The 14,002-nt window shown below is 45.5% G+C and overlaps 1 protein-coding gene across 1 annotated transcript in view; it reads right to left on the bottom strand.

Moving 5' to 3' along the window:
• Positions 1-14,002, bottom strand: part of LOC119968833 (melanocortin-2 receptor accessory protein 2-like) — a 49,275-nt gene that overhangs the window by 31,355 nt on the left and 3,918 nt on the right. The window contains exon 2 of the mRNA XM_038801678.1: positions 6,968-7,067. Coding sequence (XP_038657606.1) covers positions 6,968-7,067 — 100 coding nt within the window. The remainder of the gene's footprint in view (positions 1-6,967; positions 7,068-14,002) is intronic.

Below are 14,002 nucleotides of genomic sequence, written 5' to 3'. Positions count from 1 at the left end.
TACTTTGGAACGTTTTGTTAAAGGTGCTAAAAAGTTAATGTTGTCAGCCTTAGATTCATTTATTTACCCCTTTATGGAAGGAATTGGTTCACAATAGCCACCAAAGGCAAGCAATCTTTTCTCCACCAGTAAACCTATAATCCGACTTGGAGAAGGCCAGGCAGCTTATTAGGGAGCACACAATCCTTTCAATGGGAGGTGCTGTGTTTTATGGCAAGTTACTAACTAAGCACAAGCACTGTCACCTTGGTAGCTCTATCAAACACTAAGGGCGGGATTCTCCGAAAATAGGGCTATGTCCCCACACCGGAGGGAAAACCGGCGCCAACCACTCTGGAGTCAACAGAGGAATGCTCCAATTTTTCGGGGGCTAGTTTGACGCCAGAGTGGTTGGCGCGGCTCCAGCTGGCACCGAAGGGCCGGCGTGAGTCGCACATGTGCTGAACGGCCAGTGTGATCTCGTGCATGTGCGGATGGCTGCCGTATTTCTGCACATGCGTAGACCGGCCGGCGCATTTCCACGCATGCTCGGGGGTTCCCTTCCCCACGCCGATCCCGGTCAATATGGCAGAGCCCTACAGGAGCCCGGCGCGGAAGAAAGAAGGGCCCCCATGGAACCTAGCCCGCCCGCAGATCGGTAGGCCCCAATCATGGGCCAGGCGACCGTGGTAGCCCCCTCCGGGGTTGGATCCCCCCCCCCCGACACCCCCCCAGGACCCCCCCCCCGCAAACTTACCTGCCAGGTCTCGCCGTGCGTGAGGGGAGTAATTCACGCCAACAGGACTGGCCAAAACTTTACGGCCACTTGGCCTATCGGGGCCCAGAGAATCACCGGGGGGGAGGGGGGGGGGGGGCTGTCAACGGCCCCCGACCGGCATGGCGGGAATCCCACTGGCCCCCGTAAAAAGGCGCTGGAGAATAGGGCAGCTGGCGTCGGGGCGGGATTCGCGCCTCCCCCCGGGGATTCTCCGACCCAGCGTCGGGTCGGAGAATCCCAGCCTAAGGCTGGAATTCTCTGACCTCCTGTGCAGCTGGAATTCTCCAGTCCTGCTGCAGTGAATGGAGTTTTGGCTGAGCGCCAAATTCTCTGCTCTCGCTGGCAGCAGTAGGTGAACAAAATCCAGAGAATTCGCCCAGAAATAGCCACCAACCAGACCTGCCCCATTCCTTAATCCCAAAGGGGCGATGCTCATTCACCCTCACCTCCTGATGAACCACCACAACAATGGGCATCAATAAAGGTAGAAGAGTATTGGGCGACGGCCGCGGCCATAGCCAGTACTAAGCTACGCCAAAGTCGCGGTGGGAACCGTTCCGCTAGCAGGGAATGCTTTGGCAGGGTCTGGGAGGATTGGTGTATGGAGTGGTCCGGGTATGGCGAGTGGGGTTACGGGAGGGAGGGTGGGGGGCACTATCTGGCAGGCCAGGTCCATGCACAGCAGGCATGGACACCGCAGGCCGCTGCCGTGCGCATGCGCGGCCACAGACCCGGCTATTCTGCGGCGGTGTCTGGCCCCCCCACCAGTCGGAGGATCGGTGCAGGGGCGCGCTAAAGGTTTGGTCATAAGACCAGACAGATCCTGCAAGCCGTAGCCACAGCATCGGAGAATCCAGCCCATTGCTTGTGTGAGGGCCACGAAGAATCCAACACAAGTTGTAGAGTCAAACAGAAAGCAATTTGATTTGCAACAATATGTACACATGGCCAGTAGTTCACTATTGGTTCCTTCGCTAGCCGGTACCACACTGGCCAGCTGCACTCACCCCCCCCCCCCCCCCCCCCCCCCCCCCCCCCCCCTCCCGGCGCTGTGAAGCAACAGGGCTAACCATTGTGCTACCGTGCCGCCCGGTAATCAATACGACTAGAACAGTGGTATTGATTGCTGGTTAGGATGAGATAAACAACCAACGCTCTTGTCTCAGAAAGGGTTCAGCTTAGATGTCTATTTATTCACTTTAACCAGGTCCATTGTCATTGAATCCATGGGATCCCTACAGAGCAGAAGGAGGCCATTCAGCCCATCAAGAGTCTGCACCGACCCTCTGAAACAGCACCCTACCTAGTCTCAATTTCCCCGCCCTACTCCTGTAACTCCACCTAACCTACACATCCTTGGACACTAAGGGGCAATTTAGCATTGCCAATCCACCTAACCTGCACAACTTTGGACTATGGGAGGACATCGAGGCACCCGGAGCAAACCCATGCAGACATGAGGCGAAAGTGCAAACTCCACAGAGATAATCACCCGAGGTCAGATTTGAACCTGGTCCTGGTAGTGTAAGGCAGCAGTGCTAAGCACTGTGCCACTGCCACCATTGGGTTTCTCTGAAGCTAGCTGTAGTTGGTCAGCCCCCATTTGAATACAGCTTCCCCAGAATCCATTGTGAGCAGTGCCCCTACTAGTTGTATTATGAAAGAGATCAATTGTTGACATACGGGCTGGTTTAGCTCAGTGGGCTAAACAGCTGGTTTGTGATGCAGAACAAGGCCAACAGCCTGGGTTCAGTTCCCGTACCAGCTTGCCTGAACAGGTGCCAGAATGTGGCGACTAGGGGCTTTTCACAGGCACTTCATACTTGTGACAATAAAAGGTTATTATTATTATATGCCCATTTATCTTTATAACAATAGTGTTTCTATAACGCAGCTCAAATACAGAGAATAGTTAAAATTATTCAGCTCCTAAATATGGTTAAATGTCCAAATGTAATGTAATAAGAGTGAGGAAATTAATTATGTATTAAAATAGACAAATAGACATCCTGAAGAAGGTTGGCCCGGCTTGTCACTATCTGCAGCATCCGTATTCTACATATAGAGCTGCCCACTGGAGAAATAATATAACTTTGTTTGACAGGCTGCAGTGAAAATCAACTTCATATTGATTTGGGCTGTTCAATTACCAACTAATTTTCATGCCCAAAGCTTTTACTCTGGAGATAAAGTTCCCCGGAGTTCCTCCCTTGCATCTGCACACTCAAAGTGGCCAAGAAAGATCTCCCAGGAAAATCCCAGCCTGCTCAGTGACTCGACACTGCCCAAAGCCATACACTTGAGCTGACAACTGACAAATTACATTCGCGCCACACAAGTGCCAGGCAATGACCATCTCCTACAAGAGAGGATAGGGTGGCACGGTAGCACAGTGATCAGCACTGTTGCTTCAGAGCACCAGGGACCCGGGTTCGATTACTGGCTTGGGCCACTCTCTGTGAGGAGTCTGCACGTTCTCGCCATGTCTGCGTGGGTTCCCGCCAGGTACTCTGGTTTCCTCCCATAAGTCCCAAAAGGCGTGCTTGTTAGGTGAATTGGACATTCTGAGTAGCCATTCAGTGTACTCGAACAGGCACCGGAATGTGGCGACTAGGGAATTTTCATAGGAACTTCATTGCAGTGTTAATGTAAATCTGCTTGTGACACTAATAAATATTATTCTTATTACATTATCTAACCATCGTGCCTTGACATTCAATGGCATTACCATCACTGAATCCCCCAAAATCAACATTCTTGAGATTACCATTGAACAGAAACTGAACTTGACTAGCCATAGTAATACTGTGGCTACCAGAGCAGGTCAAAGGCTAGGAATCCTAAGGTGAGTAACTCACCTCCTGACCCCTCAAAGCCTGTCCACCATCTACAATGCGCAAGTCAGGGGTTTAATGGAATATCCTTCACTTGCCTGGGTGAATGCAGCTCCAACAACACTCAAGAAGCCTGACACCATCCAGGACAAAGCAGCCCGCTTGATTGCTTCTCCTTCCACAAATATTCAAACTCTCCACCACCGACGAACAGTGGCAGCCATGTGTGCCATCTACAAAATGCACTGCAGGAACTCACTAAGGTTACTCAGGCAACACCTTCCAAACCCAAGACCACTACCATCTAGAAGGACAAGAGCAGCAGATACCTGGGAACCCCACCACCTGAAGGTTCTCCTCCAAGTCACTCACCACTCCAGCTTGGAAATATATTGCCGTTCTTTTATTGTTGCTGGGTCAAAGTCCTGGAACTCCCTTCCTAACATCACAGTGGGTGTACCTACACCTCAGGGACTGTAGTGGTTCAAGAAGGCAGCTCACCTCCATCTTCTGAAGGGCAACTAGGGATGGGCAATAAATTCTGGCCTAACCAGCGATGCCCACATCCTGTAAATTAATTTTTAAATTTAAAAAAATGAAGCCTAAGTTAAAAGTCTGTTAATGTTGATATTGGCCTTGCTGGCAGCATTTTTTAAATCTGCACCTTCCTCTTCTCTGGATTTCACCGACAGTTTTATGAGTCGTTTCTCATAAATTAAAGCTATAAATCGGGGAACCATCCTTATCACTGTTTTCTGAATCCTGTCCATGAATCTTCTTTTGAAGATAGAGTGCTGAAAATTGTACACAGCATAGCCTCAAAAAAGATCTAGACAAGGTTGGAATGACTCATTTTGATTTATCGTCAAGAGCCCTTGACATAAGTCACAGGATATAATTAATATTGTTGATAGTATCCTGTCAGTACAAAGTTATTATCACACCACCGCAATCACATATCCTTCACTGCATAACATTTACTTAGATTTCAGCCCTGACTGAATGGATGAAAATCTTCCTGTCTGCAGACTAAACGTGTCCTATAATAGCCCTCAACCATGTCTTCATGAGATCTCTAGTTGAATGTTCTGAATCTCGCCTGGTCAGTCTCCCATCTTCACATACCAATAAACTTCAGCTTGTGCAAAACTTTGCCGCCACATCAAAGCCTCGCTTTTCCATCACCCCTGTCCTTTGTGACCTCCATCAACTCCCAGTTTCCTGCTGGCTTTAAATTAAAATTGGCATCTTTGTGTTTAAGATCTCCCCTAATCTCACTCCTCCTCCTTCTTGTAATCTTCTCCAGCCCTACAATAACCAAGATCTCGTTGTTCCCCTGACACTCACCACTTCACCATCCATCGTGTGCCAACAGCTGCCGACCTCCCAAGTTTTGGAATTCCCCGTCTAAACCTCTCAGCCTTTAACCATCTTTCAATCTGTCCCTCTTCAAATCCCACCCCTCAGACCAAGGTGCACCTTGGCCGTGCAGATCAGTGAAAATCACAGCTTCAATCCCTGGACACTGCTGAATTATTTGATCTTGCCAGGAACAATGGTAGGAGTTGGCCAGTCACCCTCATTGTCTCTGTATTACCTAAGAGATTCCCACTGTTTTTCAATGAATCATGTATGTATAAGTGTAGTACTGGGTGAGAATGATTGTGTTTCGCTGTGATGCTATTCATGAATAAGTAGTGATAGTCAACTAGTAGGTACGAACATGAGCAATGGCCATTGATACGTGGGACTGGCAAACAGCTGACACAGCCAACTACATGTTCGATCCCGGCTCTGGGGCACTGTCCGTGTGGAGTTTGCACATTCTCCCCGTGTTTGCTTGGGTTTTGCCCCCACAACCCAAAGATGTGCAGAGTAGGTGGATTGGCCACACTAAATTGTCCCTTAATTGGAAAAAATTAATTGGGTACTCTAAAAAAAATTTTAAAAACAAGACACAGCCAACTATATTCCAGTGGGCAAACAATGTTTCAGGAGAGGTTTGAGGGGCGACCTGATAGAGGTCTACAAGATTATGAGGGACATGGATAGAGTGGATGGGCAGGCATTCTTACCCAGGGTGGAAGGGTCAGTTACCAGGGGCACAGGTTTAAGGTCTGTGGGGCAAAGATTAGAGGAGATGTGCAAGGCAGGTTTTGTTTTACACAGAGGGTGGTGAGCACCTGGAATGCGTAGCCAGGGGAGGTTGTGGAAGAAGATACATTAACGACATTCAAAAGTCACCTTGACAAACACATGGATAGGATGGGTATAGAGGGATATGGCACAATGAAATGCTGGGGATTTGGCCAAGGATAGTATCCTGACCAGTGCAGGCTTGGAGGGCCACAGGGCCTGTTCCTGCGCTCTACTGTTCCTTGTTCTTTGAGAGGAAGAGTGGTAATACTCATGTTTCAAGTAGATTGTTACATTGACCTACATTAAAATCTTGCTTCAGTTGAGATGTTGGAGTTGAGATCACTAATCCTGAGCCCATTTTGTGGGGTGGTTAAGATAATCGGCCAGATGGCTAGAACGTGGTGCAGAATGAAACCAATGGCATGAGTTCAATCCAAATACCGGCATGGTAGTTCTTGGAAGCCTACCTCTTTGCCACACTTGCCGCATGCTTGATGTGGAGTGGTGCCTGCCGCCCCCCACCTTCCCTCCCAAGCTATATAACCATTTATCTCTCGTTCTAATGGGAGAATTACCCCTGTGGACTATAACTAATTATCTGAGAGCATTTCATTGAAGCCACTGCCTGGACCCCCACAGGGATAACACACCACAGGCTAAAATAAAATGCTAGGCCATCTGGCAAACCTGTCACAAGGCGCTCTCCAGATTTACCAATGATGAGCTGTAATACATTAAATTATTTAGGGAAATGTTTTCTGCCACCATTTAACCAAAAACAATGCAGGAATATGGCTGTTAAACTTGACAGAAAAATGGATTTGAAGTATTGATTTTTAATGTATGTACAATTTTGCCACATTTCAAAGCTGGCTGTGAACTGTACAATCAGAGACTCTAAGTGACTAAAATTACTATTTTGTTTAAATTGCCAGTGGTCACACCACTACTTGTGTTGACATTTTCATTGACCTTCACAGTTACGTTTGTCGTTGCTTTAACTAGCTGAGCTATCAGAGGGTTTCAAAGACATCAATCTAATTTTATTCCACCCAACTCCCACATACAATTGACAGACAAAAATAAGCCTTATTAAAATGGGAGTTGGCGTAGAAAATTGCAGAAATGTGTCACTGCATGAATAAAAAGTGCATTAGCATGGCGTGAATCAAACAAGTACTAACTAAACTCAATAAAGCCTAGCTCATTGTATGAAAAGGTTACTAAATTGACTTACTGTGCAGGTGTGGAGCCCGAACGTGACATCAACATGAGAATTATGAAGAGAAATATCATAAAAACAGCGAGGCCAACCCAGAATGCTATTACAATGGAATCTAAAGGGGGAGAATAACAATTAGATATAATGCACCATCAGCTATTAAAGTAATAAGACAGTAAATGCACTGTCAGAAAACAATTGTTAAGGGAACATCTCTAAATTACTCACTCAAAATTATATACAAGATTTGCACTCATCTGAAATTAGTTCTGCAGTGAGGATAAAACAGTTTTCCATATATATGTATCGTTTCTGAACCTGTTACGTCACCTGAAGAGATAACTCCATAGATTTTAGTTGCACTTCTCCCGAGTGCTTTTGATCTTTGGTCACCCTTTACACAGGAAGAGCAATTTGTGGAACTGTTTTTTATGGGGTTACTCCAAGTGGAATCAGTGGCCCACAGTTATGAAAGATGATTGGATTTGGTCTCTAACTGTTTTCCCATGTTCCAATCCCTAGGACAACGTAGGGACGACCCTGAGGTACAACCACATTATGTCTACCAGTTAATTAGAAGCCTTCTGCAACCATGGGCACTGAGGGCATCGGGTAATTGGCAACAGTGGTCAAAGTGTAATTTGCACTGTCGAGCACATTTTTTTGGTTTGTGCCGGATGTCTGGGGGCAGCACGGTAGCATGGTGGTTAGCATAAATGCTTCACAGCTCCAGGGTCCCAGGGTCCCAGGTTCGATTCCCGGCTGGGTCACTGTCTGTGCGGAGTCTGCACGTCCTCCCCGTGTGTGCGTGGGTTTCCTCCGGGTGCTCCGGTTTCCTCCCACAGTCCAAAGATGTGCGGGTTAGGTGGATTGGCTATGCTAAATTGCCCTTAGTGTCCTAAAAAAATAAGGTTAAGGTTAATGGGGGGGGGTTGTTGGGTTACTGATATAGGGTGGATACGTTGACTTGAGTAGGGTCATCATTGCTCGGCACAACATCGAGGGCCGAAGGGCCTGTTCTGTGCTGTACTGTTCTATGTTCTATGTTCTGTTCTTTATCTGTGACACTTTCCTTGGTGAGTTTTAATAGTTCCTGAATGCTAGGCTGTCTTCGTTCAAAGTGCTTGTGTGTCTTGCTATGTTAGAAACTGAGCTCCTGGTCAATGTTGACTCCTTCTCTGAAACAAATGAGAAAATGGGTCTTTCAGTAAACATCCAGAATGTTAAGATCCTCTTCCAACCAGCTCCCCAGCAAAACATTTCCCCTCCCCCGCCCAGTCAATTAAGACCAACAGCGAAATCCTGGAAAATGTGGACCATTTCTGTATCTTCCGTGTCCTCTTGATGAAAGTGGATGCAGATGATAAAACTCATCATCCAATGTGCCAGATTAGCCTTTGGCCAACTGAGGAAAAGAGCATTTGAGGATCTCAAACCTAAGACTAAACTCATGGTTTACCGGGCAGCTGTGATCTCCACACTCTTATGTGTTTCTGAGACTTGGACAACCCACAGCAGGCATCTCAAAGCATTGAAGAAGTATCAGCAGCAGTGCCTTTAGAAAATCCTTCAAATCCAATGGCACGAAAGGCAGTCCAACAGCAGTGTCCTCTCCCAAGCCAATATACCCAACATTGAGGCACCAATCATTCAAAAGCAGCCCTGCTGGGTAGGACCTACACCAGACTCTAAAAGCAACTGCTCTATTCGGAACCTAGTCACAGCAGAAGGACAGCAGAAACACTTTAGGGATGTTTACTAAGCATCCCTGAAGGGGTCAAAAATACCCACCGACTCATGGAAAGCCCAGGATTGGAGAAGGCTCATTTCGAAAGGCACCAAACACATCGAGAGAATTCTTTGGGAACATGCAATGGCATTGAAAGGAGCTTAAAAACCTCCAAACAACCAACCTACCCAATCCTTCAAGCACCGCCTGTCTCACATGTGACAGAGACTGCAGATCGCGCACTGAACTTATCAGCTATCTCAGACCCAATGGACCAGAGTGGAGGAAATTCATTCTCAGTCCTGAGGGACTGCCTAAGAAGAGGAATTCCGGAATACCAGGTTGATTTAGTTCAAACCCAGTAATCTCAAAGAATCTGGAATTTAATTCCCTATTCTGTTATTTATATTCCAGTTGGAAATTATTTTTGGTAATGTCTGACTAGGGCAAAAGTGCTTCTAGAAGCACACCTCAAAGTCTTCTGTAAATATGGTAGCTGGAACAAAATTCTTGTTTTTTTGACTTGTGTAGAATTAGAGGTCATTCGAAATTGTGTGGAAATCCATTTTCTTTTTTTTTATAAATTTAGAGTACCCAATTCTTTTTTTTCCAATTAAGAGGCAATTTAACGTGACCAATTAACCTACCCTGCACATCTTTGGGTTGTGGGAGTGAAACCCACGCAAACACGGGGAGAATGTGCAAACTCCACACGGACAGTGACCCAGAGTTGGGATCGAACCTGGGATCTCGGCGCCATAGAACATAGAACATAGAACAATACAGCGCAGTACAGGCCCTTCGGCCCTCGATGTTGCACCGACATGGAAAAAATCTAAAGGCCATCTAACCTACACTATGCCGTTATCATCCATATGCTTATCCAATAAATTTTTAAATGCCCTCAATGTTGGCGAGTTCACTACTGTTGCAGGTAGGGCATTCCACGGCCTCACCACTCTTTGCGTAAAAAACCCACCTCTGACCTCTGTCCTATATCTATTACCCCTCAATTTAAGGCTATGTCCCCTCGTGCTAGCCACCTCCATCCGCGGGAGAAGGCTCTCGCTGTCCACCCTATCTAACCCTCTGATCATTTTGTATGCCTCTATTAAGTCACCCCTTAACCTTCTTCTCTCTAACGAAAACAACCTCAAGTCCATCAGCCTTTCCTCATAAGATTTTCCCTCCATACCAGGCAACATCCTGGTAAATCTCCTCTGCACCCGTTCCAAAGCTTCCACGTCCTTCCTATAATGAGGCGACCAGAACTGTACGCAATACTCCAAATGCGGCCGTACTAGAGTTTTGTACAACTGCAACATGACCTCATGGCTCCGGAACTCAATCCCTCTACCAATAAAGGCCAACACACCATAGGCCTTCTTCACAACCCTATCAACCTGGGTGGCAACTTTCAGGGATCTATGTACATGGACACCGAGATCCCTCTGCTCATCCACACTACCAAGAATTTTACCATTAGCCAAATATTCCGCATTTCTGTTATTCTTTCCAAAGTGAATCACCTCACACTTCTCCACATTAAACTCCATTTGCCACCTCTCAGCCCAGCTCTGCAGCTTATCTATGTCCCTCTGTAACCTGCAACATCCTTGAGACAGCCATGAGACAGCAGTGCTAACCACTGCGCCACCGTGCTGTCACGGAAACCCATTTTTATGCTGGGAAGACAATTACACATTTTGATTTTCCTCTTCAAATCTGAATACCTAGTGTCACTTAATTATAATTTTTTTATTGTTTCTCTAATGTTCGCAACAAATTCGTATTTTTCCCTTCATTAGCTATTGGCATCGAAGGAACGGAAATTGGAGTTTGCACATATGCATTTGAAATGAATAAAAGTGATTAAACTTTGGCATTGCTATATTTAACAAACTACAAATATAATTACAGCTTAACTTTTATCATTTATGGGGGATTATGGTGTTTACTGTCAACAGCTGCCCATGTAAGAACAAGTATCTTACATAAGATATTATGTATCTAGAATTAAAAGTTGTTATAATGCTATCATTTTGACATGGTTGTAACATTATAGATTTTCAGAGCATATCCAATTAACTTGCCAAATGATAACTGGCCATCAAGATGGAGCAAAATTAGAGTGTCTGAGTATTTTCAAACCTCAATGCAAGGCACTGCTAGGGTTTAGTGTAACTACAATGTACTTATTATCTTTCCAGAATAAGTACATCACAAAGCGATCACAAAGCAACAGCTCATCATTACGGTCAGTGAGAAAAAAATTGTTATACTTGTACTTGGCCAGGCAGCAGAGTGGCGCAGTGGTTAGCACTGCTGCCTCGCGGCGGCGAGGTCCCAGGTTCGATCCCTGCTCTGGGTCACTGTCCCTGTGGAGTTTGCACCTTCTCCCCATGTTTGAGTGGGTTTCACCCCCACAACCCAAAGATGTGTACGCTAGGTCGATTGACCATGTTAAATTGCCCCTTAATTGGAAAAAATGAATTAGGTACTTTAAATTTATTTTTTTTAAATACTTGTACTTGACCATAGTCTTTTGGTTAACTCTTATACTAGAAGTTTCTGTTAACCACTTAACAAAGAATGTAGGGTTTTCTACAAAGCATCAGGGACCATTGTGAACAGGGCAACTAACTGTGTATCTCACCAATCAGATTGAAGAATCGTTAATGAGCAGCGCAGAGTCTGAACCAGGAAGTGTCAATTACAATAATTTATTCAATGTCAAATAAAAACAGAAATTGAAATAAATAGAGGAAAGAAAAATCGGATTAAAAATGGGAGATAAAAGCGACAGAAATAAAAACATTTTTAAAAATGCCTTTTTGTTGCATCTCCAGCAATAGGACATTCAGCTCCTGATCTCATTTCAGACCTAGTCCAAACGTGGGCAAAAGAGCTGAACTCAAAAGGTGAGAGTGACTGCTCTTAATATAAGGAGGCAATGACTGGGTTTGAAATCAAGGAGCCTGAGCAAAACCGAAGTCAATGGGAATCAAGGGGAAATCTTTGCCCTGGTTTGTGTCATACTTAGCACAAAGGAAGATGGTTACGGTTGTTGGAGATCAGTCATCTTAGTCCCAGAATAGCACTGCAGGAATTCCTCAGAATAGTGTACTTGGCCCAACCATCTTCAGCTGTTTCACCAGTGGCCTGCCTTCCATCTTCATGTCAGAAGTGGGGATGTGCATTGATAATTTCACAATGTTGAGACCATTTGCAACTCATGAGTCTGAAGAATTCCATGTCCAGGCTTGGGCTAATAAGTGGCAAGTCGCATTCATACCACACAAGTAGCAGGTGAAGATCATTTCCAAGAAAAGAGTATCTAACAAATTCCCCTTGACATTCAATGGCATTACCATTGCTAAATCTCCCGCTATCAACAACATGGGGGTTACTATTGACCAGAAATTCAACTGGACCAGCCGTATAAATGCTGTGGCTACAAGAGCAGATCAGAGACGAGGAACTATGCAGAGAACAACTCACCTACTGACTCCCCAAAGCCTGTCCAACATCTACAACGCACAAGTTAGGAACATGATGGAATACCCTCCATTTTATTGCATGACTGCTTTTCCATCAACACTTCCCAGATAAAACAGCCCGTTTTATCGGCACTCCATCAACAAACATTCCCTCCATGTGCCACCGGCGTGCAGTAGCACCCGTGTGTACCATCTACAAAAAGCACTGCAGAAACTCACCAAGGCTTCTGAGGCAGCAAGTACTGAACCCTGGCATCTGGAAAGATAAGGATAGCAAATGCTTGGGAACACCACCATCTGGAAGTTCCCCTCCAAGTCTCTCACCATCCTGATTTGGAAATATATCAGCGCTCCTTCACTCACTGGGTCAATATGGTGTGACTCCCTCCCTAACAGATCTATGGGTGTACCTTCCAACACATGGACTGCAGCGGTTCAAGAAAGCAGTGCACCACCACCTTCTCAGTGCAAATTAAGAATGGCCAATAAAAGCTATCCTCACCAGCGATGCCCACATCCCACGAATGAATTTTTCAAATCTGTTATATTCTTTGTTGTAGCCACAAAGAGAAGGAATCAGAGGCGACATGCATCAAGTTCACATAAAATAGTGGAAGGGGTTTATTTTACAAGGTGCTGCTCAAACAGGGCACCATGGTGAACTCCATCAAAGCCCTCGAACCCTCTGATGATGTCACTGCGCAACATATGACACTACACCAGCCAATGGTGTTACTCTGGTACATAACAAGAATATGGTCGAGCAGGAGAGATTCCTACTCAGGCATGTGATGGAGAGAAGGATGGAGTCTCATCCAGTACTATCCATAGCTCCAGACTGCAACATGCAGTCATATAAAAGTGTATGTGGACACCGCAACGTGCACTTCCTGAGTGAACTGTAGGTCACTGCCAAAACAAATAAAATGCCCTGTAATGTGTCCACTTCACAGTGTATTTGCTTGAACCAATTTTCACAGCCACATTTATTTTTACCACCTGACTCCAACACTAATTCATTCTCCCCTATAATTTAATTGAAATTTCACCACCCATCCTCAGGTACACACACTATTTTGCACCAATACCTCCGTGGCATATCATGCTTCTGAGGCCTCTATTCTTGCGATTTAATGTATCTCTCTGATTTGATTCTTGTCCATTACTTTGCTAGAAAAAGTAAAGTCAGGAACAAGCCATGACTGGTGATTAACTCTGCTTTTCTTTTTCTGCGCATCTTCACCAGTTTGTTTGTCTCTGGACCAGAGAGATATAAAACAATCAGACATAAAGATGTAAAATAGTATGGGAAAAACTGCATAATGCTGGAAGAGACAGGTCAGTCAGCATCTGTGTAGACCATAAGATGAAGGAGCAGAAATAGGCCATTCGGCCCCTCGAGTCTGCTCCGCCATTCAATGAGATCATGACTAATCTGATATGATAATCCTCAACTCCACTTTCCCGCCTAATCCCCGTAACCCTTGATTCCCTCACTGACTAAAAATCTGTCTATCTCAGCCGTGAACATATTTAACAACCCGGCCTCTACAGCTCCTTGCGGTAAGAATTTCAAAGATTCATTACTCCTACTCCTGCTCCTAATTCATATGTTTGTATGTTAACTTTACAGATAAAGACCCTTCACCAGAACTGGTGACAATGGCCAATCAGGAGGACTCCCCCTCAAACGTTCAACCATGAATTCATTTTCACAGCGTCGATTTGATTTCAGCCTTACCGATAAAATAATTGCTCAGAAAAAAATGATTATCTCAGTAAATACATGTGAAGTGCAAGGTGAGCTTTGCAAAGCTGTAT

This window comes from Scyliorhinus canicula, chromosome 7 (assembly GCF_902713615.1).
Source record: "Scyliorhinus canicula chromosome 7, sScyCan1.1, whole genome shotgun sequence".
Lineage (NCBI taxonomy): Eukaryota > Metazoa > Chordata > Chondrichthyes > Carcharhiniformes > Scyliorhinidae > Scyliorhinus > Scyliorhinus canicula.
This window is presented reverse-complemented; position numbering and strand designations above follow the sequence as displayed.